General features: G+C 36.2%; 1 protein-coding gene across 7 annotated transcripts in view; it reads left to right on the top strand.

Moving 5' to 3' along the window:
* BMPR1B (bone morphogenetic protein receptor type 1B) overlaps positions 1 to 23,413 on the top strand; it is a 408,527-nt gene that overhangs the window by 347,264 nt on the left and 37,850 nt on the right. For 6 of the 7 annotated variants that reach the window (XM_027061034.2, XM_027061045.2, XM_053217116.1 and 3 more), the window contains 2 exons: positions 13,396 to 13,555; positions 22,807 to 22,909. In XM_027061034.2, the coding sequence (XP_026916835.1) occupies positions 13,413 to 13,555; positions 22,807 to 22,909 (246 nt within the window). In that variant the 5' untranslated portion in view covers positions 13,396 to 13,412. Of the gene's footprint in view, positions 1 to 10,818; positions 11,811 to 13,395; positions 13,556 to 22,806; positions 22,910 to 23,413 lie in introns of those variants that run through there. The other variant, XM_027061061.2, reaches the window with a different exon arrangement.

Here is a 23,413-nt window from a genome sequence, read left to right as displayed (position 1 = left end):
ACTCTTGAAGGAGAAAGGCTTCCATGTGCAGATAACATTACAGCTAATAAGAGAAAGTCTACTCTTCCCTTAAAATATATGATTTTGGTATTTTTGAATCAGAATTGTATTTGTATTTGATTGCTTTTAAGAGTTTAGGCACATATCCCTTTTATTGGTGACTGGGTTTCGTTTTGTTCCTATATATTTTTCCTAAGTCTTTGTTGCAGAAAACATAGAAAATTTATTTGAAAATGGCTTCGTACAATAAAAGAGGATTTGGCAATGAATATTGAGGTCGAGCCTTTGAACTGAATTAGCTTATTAGACAGTAAATTAAGTCACTGAACTGAGTTAAAGGATTCAAGGTTTAAATGAAGACAATAAAAATTAATAAAAATTAGTTATCTATTTAAACCTATTATTTGAGATCACTAAAGTTATTTTAAAGATTAATATTATTTGTAAGCTCTGATTCAAATTTTATCCCTGCTTATCATAAGCTTTTGTTTTTAACCAATGTATTTTTGTTTGAGAAAGGGAATGGACATTAGTTCACATTATTTATTATCATAACAACATGAAAGGAATAGAATAGATCATTCCCAAAGCAATACTGGCCAGTTCAGTGCTTTCAAATGTTTCTTCACTAATCTTTTCACCCAAGATACTTGAAGTGTAAACTTGTTTGATAGGAATTTCAGTTTCTCTTCTTGCTCCTGCCTGCCCTCTGGTGAAGATGGGGTATAACAGTGAAGACACTTAGAATTTTGTTAATTTTTGAGATATGCAGAAAGCTAAAAAAGAAAAAGAAATGAAGAAAGAAAAAAAATTACTAGTAGATTCTGTGGCACAAAATAATCAGATGTCATCTGACAGTGAATTTTGAAGAATCTAATCCAATTCTCAGTGCCTTGTGTTTTGCAACTTAAGTGTCCTTAATTATCTGTGTTGTTCATAAAGATTGTTCTATGGTTTAATGTGACAGTGGATTCTGATATTCTCTTCACTATGATGTATGAAACCATCTTTTATATCACAAACTTAAAACGGTTTTATTTATGATAATTTTGAAGTGATAAGAATGTTACTAAGAAAAAAATTAATATAATAAAATATACTTCAAAATATAATGGACGAATATGGAAGTTAAAATTTATCTCTTGGAAAGTTCTATTGTACATTCATTTTTTACATTTACTTTTATTTTTCTGTGTTTTCTGAGTTTTTGTGAAAATCTTGTTTCATTTTTCTATAAAAATCATGTGGAAGAGTACACAATAATATAAAATAATATAGAAATATTTTTAAATAATTGATTTGTTAAGCACATACATCAAAAATGAGTTATTTTATGGTGTTTATACCAAGCTACAAACTAATTGTCCACTGATTCCAAATAAGTACCTTAAAGAAACTCTTTATAACACTGCCTTATTTCCTAACTTATACAAGAAGAGATACCACAGAAAACTTGTATATAGCTATATATAAATCTATAAAGTAGCTGAAAACATATATATATAACTGTAATATGTTATATACCTATTATATATGTGTGTATATATATATATATATACATACATATATCAAGATACTCAAGAAAAATAACTTCCTATTTAAACTTTGTAATTCAATGGAAGTCACATTATTATATGATGATCATTAGGTTACTTCATGAAGTTTGATTAATTTGCAAGGCATTAATTTGCAAGGAATAAATCTCTCTTAGGTATGAAAATCGTAAGGATTATAAATGTAATTTAGTTGTAATTCATTAAGAACACACACACAAACATGTCTTGAACTGATCTTGTGGTTCATTTGCTCTCTAAAGATCTCGTGGTCCTCTGAAAAAATGAGAACTAATTTTAGATTGGTTTTTACAGCCCTACTTTTTATTACCATCATAATTTGGATAGTTAACTACCTTGTTAACTGTAATGTAACCAGCTATGTCAAGCAGACAACATCTGAAGTGTCTGGATTCATACTGTTAGGGCAAAGATTGGTATTAGAGAGACAGACACAGAGGAGAGGGGAGGGTAGGAGGGAGGAAGGAAAGTGAAAAATGGAATGAGCTTCTAAAGAGTAATTTATTCAGTGAGGTATTTACTTCTAAGAAATTTCTAGAAGTCAGGCTTTTCCATTTGCCCCCCTACCCCTACATTTTTCTGTCAGGTTTATTTATAATTCTGTTACTAACTATGAAAGCCATAATTGACTGGAAATCTACTGAGAAGAAATAATCACTTTTGTTGAAATTTTATTCAACGTAAGTAGAAGTCATTCACTATTTAGCTTTCCTTAGTAGAAAAAAATTTTTAATGGTTTCACCTGTTGATTTAGAAAATATGATGTACTAAATTGTACTTAATGTTTCTTTAATGATAATCTTTCAGTTGTTTTCATTGATTATCTTTTATGTAAAATTTAACACATAATCAAGTAAAATGAGGACCTAATTAATAAAGATCTTACATTATTTGAATTAGCTGACTAAATCAAACACTGTTGTCTCTTAAAGTCTGCCTTTCTCCTTTTTCAAGTGGAGAGATACTAAAAATATAATAAATATAATAAAATATGTAAAATAAAATTTGACAATTGTCTTAATCAGACATCTAATATTTGGGATAAATCTCCATTATTGCTATTCCTTTGTTCATCTAAATGCTCACATTTATCATATATATATATGTGTGTGTGTGTGTGTGTGTGTGTGTGTGTGTGTGTACACACACATATATCTTTGTGTTTTCTTCTAATTCTTATTTTAGCATTATTATTATCTGGCTAAATTCATGGTTTTATAAAATCATTGTTCTTTATATACATATAATTGTGCTTTTTATGCCTTAGTTGCTGCTTCAGATGTTTGAAAATGTCTGGCTTATGTTTGTGAGGCTGGTTTGATTTTGAGCAAATTTAGAATGGCTTTATATGAAAGTGATTTTTTAAATAATTTTTTTCATAATGAAAACAGTAGATAAAACAGTCCAGTTTCTTACTATCCCTTTTTCTCAAATCGGAACTTGCTATTAAGAAGATCTTAATCAGTAAATAAAAACCTCCCAACATACAAAAGTCCAAGACTAGATGACTTCATTAGTGAATTCTATCAGACAATTAAAGAAGAATTATTATCAATTCTTCTCAAATTCTTCCAAAAAAACAGAAGAGGAGGGAACACTTTCAAACTAATTTTATGAGGCCAGCAGTACCCTGATACTAAAACCAGACAAGGACACCACCAGAAAAGAAAATTATGAACCAATATCCCTGATGAACACAGATGCAAAAATCCTCAACAAAATACTTACAAACTAAATACAACAATACATTAAAAGGATAATTCACCGTGATTGAGTGGAATTTATTTCAGGGATACAAAGATGGCTCAACGTCCACAAGTCAATCAGTGTGGTACACCACATTAACAAAAGGAGGAATAAAGATCATATGATCAACTCAATAGATGCAGGAAAAGCACTTGACAAAAATCAACATCCATTTGTTGATTGCATCAACAAATGCATCAATAAAAAACCTCTTGGTAAAGAAGGTATAGAGAGAACTTACCTCAAATAATAAGGACCATATACAAGAAGCCCATAGCTAAAATTATATTCAGTAATTGAAAAGCTGATAGTTCTTCTTCTAAGATCAGGAATGAGACAAGGATGCCCACTCTCACCTCTTCTATTCAACATAGTATTGGAACTCCTAGCCAGAGTGGTTAGACAAGAAAAAGAAATAAAAGACATCCAAATTGGAAAGAAAGAAGTAAAGACGCCACAATTTGCAGATGATATTGTATGTAGAACACTCTAAGAGCTCAATTAAAAAACATTAGAACTAATAAATGAATTCCAGTAAAGTTGCAGGATATAAATTCAATATACAGAAATCTGGTGTATTTCTATACATTAGTAATGAAATACCAGAAAGAAAAATTAAGAAAACAGTCTCATTTACAATTTCATCAAAAGGAGTAAAATAACTAGGAATAAATTTAACCGAAGAGGTGAAAGATCTATATACTAAAAACTGTAAGACATTGGATGGAAGAATTGAAGACACAAACAAATGGAAAGATATTTCATGTTCATGGATTGGAACAATTGATATTGTAAAAATGTTCATGCTACCCAAATCAATTTACAGATTCATTGCAATCCTCATCAAAATTCCAATGGCATGTTTCATAGAAATAGAACATACAATTCTAAAGTATTTATGGAACCATGAAAGACTCGAAATAGCCAAAGCAGTCTTGAGAAAGAAGAACAAAGCTGGAGGTATCATGCTCCCTGATTTCAAACTACAGTTGGTCCTTGCACAATGTGGGGCTTAGGGGTGCTGACCCTCTCCCCACCTACCCCCCCGATAGAGCAAAAAATTCATGTATAACTTTTTACTCCACCCAAACTAATAGCCTACTGTTGATTAGAAGCCTTAGTGATAACATAAACAGTTGATTAACACGTATCTGTATTTTATATGTATTATATACTATATTCTTATAATAAAGTAAGCTAGAGAAAAGAAAATATTATTAAAATCATAAATAAGAGAAAATACATTTATAATACTGTGCTGTATTTATTGAAAAAATCTACATGTAAAATCTGCACAGTTCACACTAATGTTGTTCAAGGGCCAACCGTATATCACAAATTACAGTAATCAAAACAGTATGGTACTGGGCATAAAAACAGACACACAGATCAATAGAACAGAATAGAGAGCCTAGAAATAAACGCATGCATGCATACATGGTCAATTAACTTATGACAAGGGAACCAAGAATATACAATTGGGAAAGATGATTTCTTCAATTAATGCTGTTGGGGAAACTGGACAGCCACATGCAAAAGAATGAAAATGGACCATTGTCTTATATCATATGCAAAAATTAACTCAAAATGGATTGAAACCTTTAACTTAAGACCTATAACCATAAAACTCCTAGAAGAAAACCTAGGCATAGGCTCCTTGACTTTAGTCTTGGCAATGATTTTTTGGATCTGACCCCAAAAGCAAAGGCAGCTAAAGCCAAAAATAAACAAGTGGGACTATATCAAACTGAAAAGCTCCTGCACACAGAAGGAAATCATTGACAAAATAAAAAAAGGAAACATATTGGGGCACCTGACTGTTGGCTCAGTCAGTTAAGCTTCAGACTCTTGATTTAGGTTCAGGTCATGATCTCATGGTTTGTGAATTCAAGCCCGGCATTGGGCTCTGTGCTGACAGTGCAGAGCCTGCTTAGGATTCTCCTCTCTGCCCACCCTCCCTCAGTGAATAAATGAACATTAAAAAAAAGGCAACTTGCTGAGTGGGAGAGAATATTTGCAAATCATATATCTGATAAGGTGTTACTATTCAAAACATAATGAACTCATACAACTCAATAGTAAAAAACAAAAATCTGACTTGAAAATGAGCAGAAGATCTGAATAGATACTTTTCCAAAGAAGACATACAGGTGCCCAACAGGTACATGAAAAGATGTTCAACATTATTAGTCATCAGGGAAATGCAACTCGAAATGAGATTTAACCTCACACCTGTTAGACTGGTTGTTATGAAGCAAACAGATAAATGCTGGCGAGGATGTGGGGGAAAGGGAACCTTTGTGCCTGTTGTTAGGAATGTAAATTGGTACAGCCACTATGGAAAACAGTATGGAGCCCCCTCAAAAAATGTAATAAAGAACTACCACATGACCCTGCAATTTCACTTCTGGATATTTACCCAAAGAAAATGAAAATACTTAACTTGGAAGATATCTGCACCCCCATGTTGATAGCATTATTTACAATAGCCCAGATATGGAAACAACCTAAGTGTCCATCGATAGATGAATGGATAAAGAATATGTGGTAGACAAATACACACTGGAACAGTATTCAGCCATAAAAAAAGGAAATCTTGCCATTTGTGGCAGCACGGATGGATTTTTATGGGTCCATTATATTGAGTGAGGCCATTATATTAAGTGCAATAAGACAGAGAAAGACAAATAACAGATGATCTCATTTATATGTAAAAGCTTATAAAACAATACAAAATACAGCCAGACTCACTGATAACAGAATGGTGGTTGCTAGAGGCAGGGGGTGGGGGTGGGCAAAATGGGTGAGGGGAGTCGAAAGGCACAAACTTCCAGTTATAAAATAAATAAGTCCTGGGGATTTAATGTGCGGCATGGCAACGGTAATTAATATTTGAAAATTGCTAAGAGAGGAGATCCTAAACGTTTTCATCAGAAGAAAAACAAACTAACAAATGTATGGTGACAGATGTTAATTCAACTTACTGTGATGATCTTTTTGCAATATATACAAATATCGAATCATTAGGTTGTACACCTGGAACTTATATAATGTTGAATGTCAATTTTACCTCAAGAAAAAGATCTTATGATTGTTCTTTTTAACAATGTTCTTAGATTTTAAAATGAGTCTAATCAGATTTGATCATTCTGCTGCTGCTGCTGCTTCTCTACCCCCTTGTCTCCTATTAACCTGCAAATTATCACTCAATTATTTTAATTTTATCTCACAATTGGAAATTTTGTTAATTGTGTGATAATGAATTTCATTTCACAGGGAGTTAAACACACATAGATTAATTGACTCCTACGTAGCACTTGCATACTTTTACATAAATTCCTCCCTTGATTTGATTATTTTGGCAAAAGTAAGTGAAGAACTCTCCACTGGTCTCATTTGCATTTAACTATTAATTTATTTAATAATGCTAATTAAAGAAATCATTTTATCATCTTACAATTTTTACTTGTTCAGGTTACATTGTATGAATGCAACCATACATGCTTATTCAGGATCTTATCTATTAACTCACTTAAAAAAAAATCCATTTGAGAGAGAGAGAGAGAGAGAGAGAGAATGCAGGAGGGGCAGAGAGAGAGGGTGAGAGAGAGATCCCAAACAGGCTCTGCACTGTCAGGGCAGAACCCTATGCGGGGTTCAAACTCATGAACAGTGAGATCATGACCTGAGCCGAAATCAAGAGTTTGCTGCTTAACCAACTGAGCCACCCAGGCACCCCTGTTAACTCACTTTATAGAAATGGTAACTTTATTGTGAACTATCAATACTTCTTTTCTCCTTTTTTTTTTTTGTTTTTGTTCTTGTGGAATGTGTTTCTGGTAAAATGGCATATATTCTGACTAAATGTTAGTGTTAAATATTTTAGAAAGATTATGCAGCACTATTTCATTTTCACAATTTTTATAGAAAGTGTGTTTCTTAACTGATTTGTCCAGTGTTTGAGAGCCAGGATTTGACTATGAAACTTGCTTGGAGCTAGTGATTCAGGTATCCTTCCATATTCATAACTGAAGTAGTTAACTTAGAATGTTCTACAAAATACCTCAAAATGGATTGTTGATAGCTTGCAATAGAGAATGAGGCACACATGTGTATACAAACACATAAAATACGGTAAACCATAGTGGATTTAGTGTTACTACCAAGCCAATGTTCATAGGTCCAGTGGTATAGCCATTAATGAAATTTTTCTAGGGATATTTCTTGTTAGTGGATTTTTTTTTTTTTTTTGGTTTTGATTTTTTGGTTTTTCCTTGTTCACTGATTTCTTTATTCCACATCAGGAGAGAAGACTAATTACTTCCCTGTTTTGAACTGAGAATCAAATTGCAAATGCTTTTAAATAGCTCCAACTACTGGGGCGCCTGGGTAGTTCAGTCGGTTAAGTGTGTGACTCATATGAGATACATTATTTCAAAACCTGCTGTTTTTTTCTTTTAACATAAAGAGACTGCCTTCTTTTTCCTTGAAGCATCCTCCCAACTTCTGCTGTTTAGTAGGGACTACACCTATTCCTTTTTACATTTATTTCTTTTGGTATTTTTCTCATATCTCTAAATAAATCATTGTACTACTACCTCTTGATTATTCAATTTTAGGCATTACCTTTGACTTTCCACTTTGGAAGCTTTACCACTCTCTCCCCCATTACATACATATTTCCATCCCCTATGCTATATATATATAGGGGTTAAATGTTAGTTGTTTCTTTATATTCCTGTGTTTCCATCACAAATTCATTTCCAAATTCTCAGTTTAAATTTAAAATGCCTGAGTTACTCTGTTAATTGTAACTTTTTGGATCTCTGTCTCCCAGAATTTTTTGACCCGAGTTTAGTCAGACCTGGTTGTTCCTTCTATCCAGTCATAGATCTTTTCTTTTACTCTCCACCTTTACCTTTATTTTGAGAGTATGCTTCTCTGTTCTCTTGGGTGGGATCATCTCCTATAGCAGAAATTCTTTTTTTTTTCTGTTTTCTTGTTTCACACTTTAATTTGGGCAGAGCATCTCATCCAATAGCTTCTTGAGAAAGGTGGATGAGAGGTGGAATCTTTGAGACCTTGAAAAATCTTCCAATGCCATTTTCCTTTACTCATATTTGATTTATAATTTTCCCAGGTATTGATTTCTGAAACACTTTTCCCTCAGAATTTTGAAGACATCACCCTATTTTTTACCCTAGTTTCCAGTTTTGCTGTAGAAAGTTCAATGCCACACTTATTTTTCATCGCTTTTATTTTTACCTTTTGTATATATACAATATGTGATATACAAACCCTCCCTTTGTCTCTGGCATTATAAAATTTTATGATAACATACCTTGGTGTAGGTCTATATGTATGCTCTATGGTTCCTTTCAAACTAGAAAATCATGATTTTCAGTTAATGGGAACTGTACCTGACTTATTTATTTGATGATTTCCTCCCCTCTATTTTCTCAAGCCTCTCTTTCTAGATATATTCAGGTTTTGAATCTCCTGGATTGATGCTTTAATTTAGGGAGCTCTTCCATCTCTGTATTTTGCCTTATATTGCGGGAAATTTCCTGATCTTTATCTCAGCTCACCGACTGAGATTTTTATTTAGGCAATCATATTTTTAGAGTTCCTTGTTTGTTACTTCCTTTTTGTAGCAACACATTCTTGTTTCACTGATGCAATGTATTTTTTTTATAAAGATTACAGTATTAATAATAGGTTTTTAAAGTTTTTTTCTTCCACTGTATGTTTCTTCCAAGTGGCTTTCTTCTGTGTGTGTGTTTTCAATTTTTGATGTTTGAGGTTTTCTTCATATATCTGGTGACCCTGAATTAGTGGCATATGCATATGAGAATGGATCACTATAAATGCTGACTGCCAACTCTGTTCGTTGGGTAGATTTTGTCACCAGTGGACCTCACCATAAGACATATCCCTGTCTTTAGGTATTTTCTTGTTTTTGACCTGGCCAGATTCCTGAGTAAAGAAGAGATAAGCCAGGCTGCATCATGTTCTGGAAGCCGTGTAGAGGGAAAGGATGGGAGGAGTCCATAGCCAGTGTAAACGTTCACTGAATGTTTGCAGTAAAGTGGCACCCCTCCCCTCCCCTGTGCTTAGTCTTCTACAGTCCCTCACCTTTAAAAATTTTTTTTTGTTTTTAAATTTTCTAGTTTTTTAATTTACATCCAAGTTAGTTAACGTATAGTGCAATAATGATTTCAAGAGTAGAATCCAGTGAGTGATTCATCCTCTATGTATAACACCCAGTGCTCATCCCAACAAGTGTTCTCCTTAATGCTCTTTGCCCATTTAGCCCATCCCCCCACCCACAACCCCTCCAGCAACCCTGTTTGTTCTCTGTATTTAAGAGTCTCTTATGTTTTGTTCCCTTCCCTGTTTTTTTTAATTATTTTTGCTTCCCTTCCCCTATGTTCATCTCTTTTGTATCTTAAATTCCACATGAGTGAAGTCATATATTTGTCTTTCTCTGACTAATTATGCTTAGCATATACCCTCTAGTTCCATCCACGTTGCAAATGGCAAGATTTCATTCTTTTTGGTTGCTGAGTAACACTCCGTCATATATATATATATATATATATATATATATATATATATATATATATATATGGTGAACATATGGGCTCTTTCCATACTTACAGTTCCTCACCTTGATGATAAAACACAAAAATAAGGCATCTCGGTGATATGCATAATAGATTTACTCTTCCAGTCTTTGTTGGGGATGTGGGGGTGGGATGGGTGGAGATGTTACCAGCCTTTGGGAATTAGAGAGGGTAACTGAACTCTACTTCTTTCTTTCTTTCTTTTTGAATTTTTATTTATTTTTGAGAGAGAGAGAGAGAGAGAGGGAGAGAAAGACACAGAGTAAGAGCAGGGAAGGGGCAGAGAGAGAGGGATACACAGAATCTGAAACAGGCTCCAGGCTCTGAGCTGTCAGCAGAGAGCCTGATGCGGGACTCGAACTCATGGACTGTGAGATCATGACCTGAGCCAAAGTTGGACGCTTAACCAACTGAGCCACCCAGGTGCCCCAGCTGAACTCTACCTCTAAAAGCAACTGGTGGTACCACTCTTGAGCCTTTTTGAGCTTAAGTGGTAAAATTGTTTTGCTTCTTGGTTTTTCTCCACCTTAGGCTTAGGAATCAGCATTTTTGGCTTTGTCAGATCAGTTACTGCTTTCCTTCTGCTTACCAGACTTGTACTGGTCTCTTTTATATTGTAGGTTCGGTTTTTTAGCCTTTTTTCCTGTTATTCTAGTGGGATGTCATAATTAAAATACTCTGTGTGGGGCTCCTGGGTGGCTCAGTTGGTTAAGCGTCCAACTTCAGCTCAGGTCATGATCTCACGGTCCGTGAGTTCAAGGCCCGCGTCGGGGTCTGTGCTGACAGCTCAGAGCCTGGAGCCTGTTTCAGATTCTGTGTCTCCCTCTCTCTCTGACCCAACCCTCGTGCATTCTCTGTCTCTCTCTGTCTCAAATATAAATAAATGTTCAATTTTTTTAAATAAAATACTCTGTGTAATCTGCCCTTTCCAACAAAAGATAACATTTTAATATTTTTCTTGCTGATAAATATACTCCACATCAACATTTTAGTGACTCTCCTTTTAGAGATCTATCTTATCCCCTGTTTTAAATATGGGCTGTTATAAACAATATTGCAAAGAACCTCCTTCTAGCTAAAATTCATATCAGTCTTTAAATAAATTTAAAATGTGAGGAAATTCTGAATCCTTTCTTGAAAGGTTTCTTACTAAATGACATCTTATTGCCAGTAGTATGAAGATGTCTCCTTTTCTGATGAAGACCATTCAGTGTAAAGATTCCATTTAGCCACTTTTGCCACCAAATGGGAAATCCTGCCTATGTTTAGTTCACCCTGTATTCTCAGTCTGTGCCTGGATCAGGAAAGGCACCTGATACATACCTGCTAATTAGACATATGCATAATAAATTAATTTTAATTATTTTGTTTTATAACTTCAAGGAGAAGAGGTCTGGTATGAAGGCAGCAGGGTGTAATAAGTTTTAAATATCTTATGTTCATCACTTTTAGTTACTTTGTGGTTGCTCAGGTCATAAAGTAGGAAGATTGAGAGCCAGGTTTAAAAAGAAGGAAGCCAGCGTGGCAGGGTGATATATAGGCTTATCTGCACCCAGTGCACCTGGATTGCAAGCAGTGCTGAGGCATTTATGCAGGCGAACTTGTAACAAAGGACTTTAAATATAAGATACTAACATACAATATGTTTGATTTATTTTAGAATTTAAAGATAAGTGTCCTATTGTATAGAGAAAGTATACATCTCTTGCGATAAATTATATGGTTGGATTAAGTAAATATTATTTGCTTAATCTAGTCCCGGGTTTCTCAGAGTGGAGTCTGCACATGATCTGTCTCAGAATCACATGGGATCTTGAATATTCACTTCCCTTGGCTCACCTGAGACCTATGGAATGAGGATTTGGTATGTAACAAACTCCTCATATACACATGGCCATCTACAGGTCTTCTCTAGGCTAAAATATAAGAAACTGTTAGAGAAAGTTAGGTGCACATTTTATATAAATTTGAAGAATCTAATGAATTTAGAATTAATGACTGGAGGAAATGCTGGTAAATTGATTTAACATACTTTATTGCTTTCCCCTTCAATTTTCACTAAGAATTCAACTAATTAGCTTACCATGCAAAAATTATCCCATCTTCTTTTAAAACTCTCATTTTCTGATGGAACCAGTGGCTAGAGGCATTAGTTTGTGGTTTAAGAAATTAACACTTGCATATGTATGCATGTGTATTATTGCTAAACAGAATAGCGATAGTATGCTATTGAGTATATTGCATCTTTGGCCTAGAATTTCAGTGTTTTAACCCAGCATCTTTTAGATAATTTGTTCTAATTTGATTTGTTTTAATTATAAGCAAGCTCAATTTGTTGTGAGAGAGATTGTAAATCAAACATTGCTCAGGTTGACAATTTATGCAGTGATGTAGCATGTATGAGAGCTCCTGCCACAATGGCTGAAATATCATAGGTATCAGTTAATGCATGTCTCCTTTTGGAGCTTCATTACTTTTCAAAAGTGGTGGTAAAGAGGAAAAATATGAAAACCATCTTAGTCATAGGTCACCCTGTATTAATGAACCGTCTTACTATTTAAAAAGTAAAAAAAAAAAAGATCCTTCCAATAATATTAGCTAACAGTAATATGTTACTACGTGACATATACACTCTAAGCTGTTGACATATGAGGTAGGTGGTTGTAATAACCTCAACTTTAATGATAAGTGGAGCACAACGAGATTATTTATAAAGTTATCCAAGGTCAACCAACTGGTACAACTGGTAAATAGTAAAGCCTAATTTTGACCTCAGAAAATCTGTCTCTAGAGATCATGTCTACTATTATGTCTTCCATCAAAGATGTACAACCATTGCTACTCTAATAGGTAGACACTTTCCATGTAAAAGCTGATAGGGAAGAGGTATAATTTGATATATATTAGAGATAACTAAGTTTTCACCATCCTACCCAATTTTGAATGTTAAATATTTCTAATAATTTCTTTCAAAAATACATGATATACCTAAAGTAAAGAGATGGGTAGGAAGGCAGTTTTAGGGACCAGACAGTCTGGGTTTAAATGCTTACTTGATGATTTATTAGGTGTGTTCAGATCACTTAAAGTCTTAATTTTCTCCTCTGCAGATGGGAATGATAATATTTACCCATACTGTTACCATACGGAGTAGAGATAATATATATGCTAGTGTCTCATTGAGCTCCTTGCACTCAAAGACGACTATTCTAATTTAATGTGTAGGATGCTATCTTGAAAGGGTTATGAGAATTTCTGTATTTTATATGAGACATATATAATTGTAATAATTGTATGATTTCTAATGTCGAAATCATTAAAACATGTTTTATGTTTAAATCTGTAAGTATCATAAATAGTGAATATTTTGTTTAATCTCATTGTTCTTTGGATAGCAGACTTTGGTCTATCCCACAGATACTTAAACTCTTATTCTTTCTTCTTTTCAGCAAACTTACTTGATAACATGCTTTTGCGAAGTTCAGGAAAGTTAAATGTGGGCACCAAGAAAGAGGATGGTGAGAGTACAGCCCCCACCCCTCGTCCAAAGATCTTGCGTTGCAAATGTCACCACCATTGTCCAGAAGACTCAGTCAACAATATTTGCAGGTTGGTCATAGAAATTATTTAAATGTAGTTTTAACGGAGAGTCATACTTTCTAAACTACAGAATTGTAGGCTGGTGTTTTCTAAGAACACATTTTGAGGAATAGTGCCTGACTCCATTAACTTACAGGGCAGTGCCTGTGTTTAGAAAAAAATATTAAATTGCATCTTGACCCGAAATGGTGTTCTGGGATTCTTCTCCCTTGCTGCAAACATCACATATGCACATAAAAATAGAGCATAGATCCCAGGCTTGGGACAAGTGTCAAGCAGCAAAAACCAATTGTTTGCCTTCAAAAGACCTTGTCCCCCAAATAAATTCAATAGCAGAGGGTGTCAACTGTCTGATGATTTTTCTTTAACCATTCATCATGTCAGTGGTGGTTGGTCTTCTGGAAAGAACACCTGCATCATTAGGAATATTCACGGACTCTGGGAAGCAGTATAGTGATAGAGCTTACATGAGTCTACCAGATGTCAGGAAAGACATTGTCAGAGTATTGGAGAACTAAACTCTTTAGTGGATAATCATGTTTGTAACAAAACCTTATTTGGAACTGGACTCAAGCTTTGTCTTTCTTACGCATCCTTATGCAGCCACATCCATTTTTCCAGACACCATAGCCTGCATTTACACCCCTCGTGAGGACAACAGTGGGTGGAGAGGCATAGCCTAATGAGGCCAGAATGCCCAGGGAGATGTGGCAGAGTAACCAGACAAGTACCGATCTCAAGAGTTAAAATGCCAGAGAAGCAGAATATCCCTTGAGAAGGGTAATGGACCAAATGGGAAAATGGACTTCTAGGTTTGAAGTCCAGGCAGAATATCTAAGTAATCATTTGGGGCCTCATTACCCAGGAAAGAACATAAAGATGAGCTGGATGCTTTTTTTTTCTTCCTGAGGAAGAAAGTGTATCCTGAGATATGCAGCTCAAGAAGTATCTACTAACTGAATGACAGAGAGGAAAGTTGGGTATGCTCATAAATATATATCTCCTTTAATTATCAGAACAACTCAGCATGGTAGGGGATGCTTATTTCTTACCATTAGGTATAAAGAATTCAGGACCCAGGGAGGTCTGTTGACTTGGCTCTTACACGATAGAACAAACTTGGATTACCGAGTCTTGTGCCATGATAAAATGATTCCAGAGCTCAGACAGTATTTCCTGGGAAACACCACCTCTTTGTAGTAAGTGGAAAAAGTATCAGGAAAATGTCAGAGTTTTCTGAAGAAAAGAAAATTATTAGGAGAAAACATATTAGGGGGATACTTTACTATTTTGCCTGGGTCTGTAGTAATTAAGAGCAAATCTGTGTGTGTCATTGGAGATATAGTTCTGGTGATTATATGGGCAGGCTTTCCACAATTATCCCAACTTTAAATATTTTGTCCTATTTTCCTTATACATCAATGAAGTGTCCTAAGTTGATCTGGAAGAAAGTTCATTTGGAAGATTTCTTCCAGATTCTCTGTGTGGGAAGGAGCAACTTGGCATGTTCGAAGAAGACTGGTTTTCCTAAAGTGCAGGGAGCAGAAGGAGGTGTGGCAGTAGTTGAGTGTGGACCCTGGAGAGATTACCCATGGCCTGGTCGGCTCTATTAAGGATGTTCGTCTTATTCCTGGAAGCATTGGGAAGCCATTGAGGGGGATTTGTTTAAGCAGGTGTGGCAGTGGGTATTGATGTGGATTTAGGAAGGGCAGTTCATGTGAGAGAGAATGATCTTGGACTAGGTTGGTGCTGGTGCAAGAATGAGGTACATGTGTTGGGGAAATATTTAGAAGGAAAGTTTTATGTTGATGGATTGGATCTAGGAAGGGGCCCAGAGAGGCTTCACCAGTCTGGATGTACATTTAGATACACGGTGTAGGCTTTTAATGAAAGAGGACAGAGGGAAATAATCAAGTTCTAATCTGGACATGCTGAGTTTAAGGTTTTTGATAGCTACAAAATGGAGACATCAGAGAGTAGGCCATGGGATATGGATTTGGAGTGAAGATAGGGTTTGGGGAGAGTCTAGAGTGAGTGAGTAGAATGTGAGGCAGTTTTTGCTGTGAAATAAGTGAGCTCAGAATCATAGTAACTTACAACTAAAGACATTTGTCTTTTCATTCCTGGGTCTACAAATGGGCTGCAGCTGTGCTGGGACCTGCTGGGTTAGGTGGACTTGGCATTGGGCTGCTGCTTCAGTTCCTGCCTGCTCTACATGTTTGTTCATCCTTCTTGGACCAGAAGCTAACCAGAGCATATTCTTTTTCACCTGACTGTGAGGGAGCAACCTCTTAAAACTTCTGCTTGTCCTCTAATATTCCATTTACCAAATCAAGTGACACAGTCAAACTCAATGTCAGAGGGAAGCTATGGGTAGAGTGGAGCATGAAGAATTGAGTACGGTAGTAAAACAATCTGATCGAACAGAGTAGGACTGAGCCTTGAGATGTTTAATGGTTGGGTCAAGGAGGCTCTCCCCACAAGATCCAGAATGAACATGAAACAGTGAGTATGGTGTCATTGAAGCCAAGTTTACCGAGGGAGGAAGTAAGGTCAGCCATGTTAGAAGCTGTCAGAGGTCAAGAGGGTAAGAACTAAAACATGGAGGTCAGATTTATTGACCTTGATAACTGCAGTTTAGAAATACTCATTCCAAAGTCCTGAATTCTTGACCAGCAGCCAACCCCTGAACTGGATCTCAGAGGAGCGAATATTCACTCTTGGGCAAAATGCACATCCTTTTTGCTAACAGGATGTTAACTCCAGTTGAGTCTCCTGTGAACTGAGATCAATCATGTGAATCACAGGGGCTGCTTTTATTCCTGAGTCCTAAGACCTAGAATAAATTTGGGCCTCCATTCCTCCATTCCCACTATCTACTCTTTGACTTCCAAATCAGTACTTCTCACACTATCTCTGGTGAAAGATGCTCCCCACCCAACCCCATAAGTTGCACTGGTATTTTTCTAGAGTACAATAAAAATGAATTACTAGAAACATAAATATAAAAATATTTGCACATTGCATGCTCAATTTTTTCCTATTTTTCTGTTATTTAGATTCAAGAGAGCTAAATGTATTACTCTGCAAGTTTCCATTTCTGTATTAACCTCCTCACAGACCAGTAGCAAGCAGTTTGCTTACCTGGAAGGGAACATACTTGGGGTAATATTGCATTAAATCTTGCACTCCTAGGTAAAGGAGTTCTAAAGACAAGGATATGCTTTCTTGAGCTTAGATAAGGGCTTGTCAAAACTGTGTGGCCTGAGGTCTTATAGGCAGTTCTTAGTCAATTTGGGTATCCTAGGGAGGTCTCCTGTTCATTACCACTCCCATATTCCTGGACAGAATAATCTAAAAAGTGGCCCGGATCAGAAGTATATCATACTTAAAAGAGATTTGGAAATCCCACCTAATAATTCAGAAAATATGTGTTAAGTTTAGAGGGTTTTTAATCTCTCTGCGAGTAGCATCAATCACGTTACCCGCCAAACACTAAGGCCAGAGTCATTCTTGGCCTTGATTCCCATCATGTGTGGGTGTGTCTACTTCCAAAATCCATGCCCTTTCCATTGCTTCACAGCATACATATTAGAGGATGTTGTGCAAATAAACTAAATAAAGTATTAGAACCTTTTTTAGTATCCATAACTCAAGAAGTGAAGCTGTTATTTTATCTCCCTCAAGATAATACCTATCTTCTAAATATCTTTCCAGCTGTTATGGTACATTGTTAATCCTTCTCATTCCATTTCCAGATTTATTCCTGGGATCTTAGATAATCACTGTATGCCTTGAATGCTTCAAAGTCTCCTGGAATAACTCTTTTTTACATGGCTTTCACCCTGCAAAAGTTTTGTATCATTTTACAGCCTTGTTTGTCTGTTTTTTTCTCTATATAATCTGATCCCGCTTTACACATCCTTTCTTGTTTTACCTGTCTGCCTCTGATAGTCATTTTTGTTACTACTTACCACCTCTCTCAAGTTCATCCAGGTGCTCACACAAGTGTATCCATTTGTAAAAGTTGTTCTTCACTCTTTTTCAGAGATGATTTTAAATACTTCACCATAGTTAAATACTTACTTATTAGGTTTGACCGAGAATTCTGCCTGGACAGTTTTCAGGGTTTACAGGTGTAGTAAGTAATTGGATGTTTGCACAAAGGATGTGCAAATGACACCAGGCTGCCTAAATGAGGAATTAGATAAGACACCAGCTGTGCCTTGGGGAGTCACAAGGGGAAGAAGGGAAAGGTTAGGGGCTTGTGAGCCTTTTTATAAAGTTTGCATCAACCCAGGACTTTCAGACCTCTTGCTGAATGTGATGGTGTGAGTTTTCTGACAGGCGCCCCTGACCTAAGATCTCAGAGTGTTTAAAGTGCAAGTTGTTCTCGTTTGTTTATACATCTTCCATTGCATCCAGTTTATTCCACCATTGCTCAGGCCATCTGAATATTGAATTTTATGATCTTTAAAACAATTTTCAGTAGAAGATGTGAGTTAAAACCATCACACTTATGAGAATACGTTCTTCCTTAGAATTTATAATTTAGTTGGAAAAGGCAATGATTTCAGATGCACTTATGAAGATTTTTATAAGGAATAACTCTGCTTTTGTGCTTCTTAGTCATAAATGAGACTGTTAAATGGGCCCATGTGTTGTTGGAGTTAATGGAAAATGAATAGCTCAGAGCTCTTTAAACTTCTACATAGAGAACTGTTGATGATTTTAAAGCAGAGAAGGAAAATGTAAGATTTATCAGGAAGTGCTGTACAGAATTGTTTAGAGTCCAGAGGGAGGGAATGGGCAGGCCTGCTGGAAGGCAATCAGACAAATCTAAGTGAGAGACAAAGAACATCTGCACAGGTGAGAATATACAAATGCTCGATTCATACAAAACTAGAGGCAAATTCAGAAGATCTTGTACCTCCTAGAAGAAAATAAACAAAATGCCAAATCACTCAGTATGGCTGCTAGAGAAGGATGTAAGATTGTTACACATCCTTTTGTTTTTAAAATTTTTGTAAGTTTATTTATTTTCAGAGGGAGGGAGAAAGAGTGCATGTACCAGCGAGCAGGGGAGGGGCAGAGAGAAAAGGAGAGAGAGAATCCCAAGCAGGCTGTGCACAGTCAGCACAGAGCTTGATGCGGGGCTTGAACTCAAGAACTGTGAGATCATGACCTGAGCTGAAACTGAGTCGAACACTAACAGACTGAGCCACCCAGGTGCCCCGATAGTTACCCATTTCTGAAGATAAAGTAGAAGTCATTTCTCACATTGCAACTTTATCATTAATGCAACTTCACCTTCCTCCAGTTCAGTGACATCTCGGAGGAAAAATCATAGCAGGGGACCAGTAGTAGCCATATATATTTTACCTTTTAACCCTTACTACTATGGGAATCCATCTGTCTAAGGTGGTAAGGAAAAAACATATAAACTTCAGGATTCCATTACTTTGATAATTACCACCATTCAACATCCTTCTTTGCTTTTTTTCCCAATTCAGTAGGAAACACTTCTAGCTTTTGATTTCTGTCTTTACTGCTAGAATTTGAATCACTTGGCTTCTCCTAGGATTGTGGCATTCATAGACTATGAGCTCCTTCAAAGCAAAGGCTACATCTTCCTCACCCTGAGTTCTGGACATCTAACTCTGCCTGGATCATTGTACGCTCAATAAATGTTTGTCAAGTGAACTACTGTTAACAAAGTTGTAAGCAGCTTTCAGCTGTTCTAATTAACTAAAATTTGCATGATTTAAATAGCTGCTCTAAAATTTGTATGTATCTTTGAGTTTATCTGTGACAGAAAACTTTGAAAACTTCTCTTTATTCTCATGAATGTGAAATAGGTATTTTAGAAGATGGAATGTTCTCAAGGACTGATTTAAAATGGACTAAAACCAAACAGTCTTTATAATCGATTCTAACTGAAACTTAAAAGAAATTTAGGAATTCTAGTATTTCTCCCATACTGACATAAAATTGGCATAAATATTGGGGCACCTGCATGGCTCAGTCAGTTGAGCATCCCAACTCTTGATTTCGGCTCAGGTCATGATCCCCAGGGTCATGGAATCGAGTCCCACATTGAGCTCCATGCTGAGTGTGGAGCCTGTTTAAGATTCTCTCTCTCTCTCTCTCTCTCTCTCTCTCTCTCTCTCTCTCTCCCTCCCTCCCTCCCTCCCTCCCTCCCTCCCTCCCTTCCTCCCCCTGTCCCTCTCTTCCACTCATAATCTCTCTCTCTCTTTCACTCTCCCTCTACCTATCTCCCACTCGTGCTCTCTCTCTCCCTCAAATTAAAAAAAATGGCATAAATATGGAGAAGCAGTCAGTATTGACAACTGATCGCCTTTGTACGCAGCTGTTCTATTTTGTTCATTGCTCGTCTTTACCTATAACACAGAGGCAGCATTTTTAAAATATCACATCAATGGTCTTTTTTAAAAATTTTCTTTAATGTTTATTTATTTTTGAGAGGGATAGAATGTGAGCGGGGGAGGGGCAGAGAAACAGGGAGGCACAGAATGTGAAGCAGGCTCCAGGCTCTGAGCTGTCAGCACAGAACCTAATGTAAGGCTCGAACCCATGGACCACACGATCGTGAACTGAGCCGAAGTCGGAAGCTCAGTTGACTGAGCCACCCGGGAGCCTTTTTGTTAAATTCATAATCATTACTGTAACTAAATGATTCATCCTATATCCCTGTATACATCTCAGTACTTTCAGTTTTGTTTAAAATTATTCCTACTTTTGTTTTCTTCATGAGTCTTCATTTCTTCTTAAACACTGTGGGAATGATGAGATAATAATAATCAGTATACAACCTTTAAAAACTAAGCCTAAACATGGCAGCCAGGCAGCAGAATGTTCAAGTAAGCCCGTGGGAGGACTTAATTGCCTTTTGTGACATTCTGCAGCCCTCTCTCAGCAGAGGGAGTTGAACAGCTTTGACTCTGGAACATAGCTTTGTTTACGTTTGTGTTTGCTCAAGAATTGAAAGTTCTCAAGTGATTCTGAAGTTTCTGTAATTGTACTGCTCATTTCCAGTTAGTGTTCCTAACTAACTGGTAATGTCAATGAGAAGCTTATAAATTTTGCTTTGTTGCAGATAATTATGCACTTGAAATGGTTCTCTAACCTTTTTGCTTGTCTTCCAACTAAATATTTGATTTCTGTCTGAATTTATGACTTAGGGGACACTGACTTTTCTCCAGGGTTTCTCTCCTTCTCCACACCCTGTTTATATTTTTAGTTCTACTCTCTTGCAGACAAGGGAGTATATTTTTAAAGCTTGAATTTACTCTCCCTGATGTTTCTTTACATTTCCCAGGACATTGTAAGAATAACTTGCCAACAGCTTAACCAGCATTTCTTATTCTTTTTTTTTTTTTTTTTTTTTTTTTTTTTTTTATTCTGATGAGTGCCTTTCCATATATTCAGATTTTGAGTAAGGGGAAGTCATAAATAAGGAGAGGTTTTTTTTTTTGTTTAGATTTAACATCTTGTATCACTCTTTCTAGCCCTGTGAATTCCTAATGTCAGAAAATTAAGATGACTTTATTTCTGATAATTCCTGAATTTTACTTGTGATGAGAAAACTAAGTCACACATATGTTCTAAATGGGAAGGAAAGGAATAAAAAAATCATCTGGGTATTGTTTGCTCATATTGCTTACATTTCTAAGGGACAGCTCTTTTATTTATTGCCTTCAGTGATTACATGCTTTAGATTTTCATAGCAATTTCAGCAAATTGGCTAAAAAGCCCCAAAGAATTGAGAGCAAGGGTTGTTCAGAGGCAGAGTCTGTATTCCACAATAATTTTCATGCATTTGACCTCAGTCTAACAAAGAGATTTACCATCGGCCCTTCCTAGCCATTCATTACTATATTTGAACTTTGTTGTTCTAGTTCTTATAAACTGAAGTATTTTGGATCACGAGGGTTAGAAACCAAGTAAACAGTTCTAAGGGTGTTGATGATAACTGAAGGGCTAATGTACGGCAGAATGCTGCTACCACTAATTTAGAATAGACAAATCCACAAATCATGGCTAATGCTGTGCTCAGAGCATTCTTCCTGTGACCTTTCAGGACTACACTGCCATATCTGTCTTGGGCGCTGAGCAAGCATATGTATGAGAAAAAGATGGAGATATAGTTTAGTACTTCATTTCTTAACACACGCAATAGTGGTTGATGACATATATTAGGAGTCACCCTAACTTGTGAAGACAGTAAAGTCTGTTTGTAAATAGTTCTGTATATAATAGTTCTTGTTTTTCAGATTTGGTCCCAGGAGAGGATAGTGGAAAACGTGTGGGGATAAAGCAAGAGGTCCTTGATGCAAGGCCTGATTCTGTTACTGTTTGTTCTGCAACCTTGTACAAGTTTATTAAACTCTCTACCTTTAATTTCCTCGTCTGTAAATAGAAATAGTATTATTTTCCATTGCTGTTGAGAGGATTGCATGAGGTAGAATAAGTGAACGTTCTCTTTAATGTAGAAAACCACACAGAAATTTAGTTTTTGTTTCTTTGCTTTCCATGGTCTTGTTAACAGCCCTTCTTTCTGTTGTCTGCCCTCAACGTACCCCCGATGTAAGCCCCACCTGCTTACAACAAAGCCTGATGTTTCTCATGACAGATCAGTCCCAAAGCAGAGGGACCCAGTGGCACAGTCTTAATCACCTTGGTTATGTTGTGCTGATCCTAGCTTCTACCTGTCTTTCTTTTGGTGCCTTAGTGAGAGACAAGTTTGTTTCATTTGAAGCAAATAGAACGAGCATAAATGTTCACCTGCGTGGGGTCAAACCTCTGCCTTGCCTCTCACTGTCTGTAAGGCCTTTGAGAAATTGCTCAAGCTCTCTGAGCCTCAGTTCCTTTATATAGAAGGTGAGAAAAATAGTTGTGTTTTTGGATTTGTGGAGGCGATGGAGGACCAAAATGAGTGTGTAGTAATTGGGGTATATGGTTACTAATAGTGTATGTTACATGGCAAGTTTATTTCCTTCTTTCTGTCAAGTTTCTAGACAGGGAAGATATTACCTAATGTTTTATGACTATTAAATCCAGTTTCATAAAAGAAAGTTTTGGAATTTTCTTAACAGGTTGTAACTTGTAATGATCATTGACTTTCTCCTTGTGTGTAGTAAAACAAATGATTAACATGTTCCTTTCCTTTTCCCCTAGACACACACACACACACACACACACACACACACACACACTTACTTTGCCTGTTTGGTCTTCAGCACAGATGGATATTGTTTCACAATGATAGAAGAAGATGATTCTGGGATGCCTGTGGTCACTTCTGGATGCCTAGGACTAGAAGGCTCAGATTTTCAGTGCCGGGTAAGGAAGATCACATGCTTCTGCCTTGTAACTTTCATTGCTAGCTTTCAAACAGTTAGGTTTCAAGCTATATAAAAGAATTGTTTTTCTTGCCCACCCTGTTTTTAGTAAGTTGGAAAATAATCTGAAAATTGTCTCATTGGGCCAATCCTCCTTTCGTTGCAGAAGCAAGTATTATTTTTATTTTTGCTGTTAGCTTCTTGCTTAATGACTCTTTAGATCATCCCGCTCAGATTCCAGTTTAGTTAATTGCATTAATGCAAGCCATCTTCCTCAGTTTATAACTATGCACCCTGGTTATTACAAATGTAGTAGTAGTTTTGTTGAAATGCAAAAGCCGCAGTAAGATAATATATGGAAATTTGAGAGAAATTTTCTAATATAAAAAAACATTTTCAGAATGTTTCAGGAAAATTATCAGAATTTTAAGTGAATTCCCTGAATGGTGTTAGTATCTCAAGTTTTAGATTATGTGACTTTGAGGGGGTGCCTGGGTGGCTCAGT

The sequence above is a fragment of the Acinonyx jubatus genome, chromosome B1, assembly GCF_027475565.1.
Source record: "Acinonyx jubatus isolate Ajub_Pintada_27869175 chromosome B1, VMU_Ajub_asm_v1.0, whole genome shotgun sequence".
Taxonomy (NCBI): Eukaryota; Metazoa; Chordata; class Mammalia; order Carnivora; family Felidae; genus Acinonyx; species Acinonyx jubatus.
Note: the sequence above shows the minus strand (reverse complement) of the source record. Positions and strands in the feature narration are given on the sequence as shown.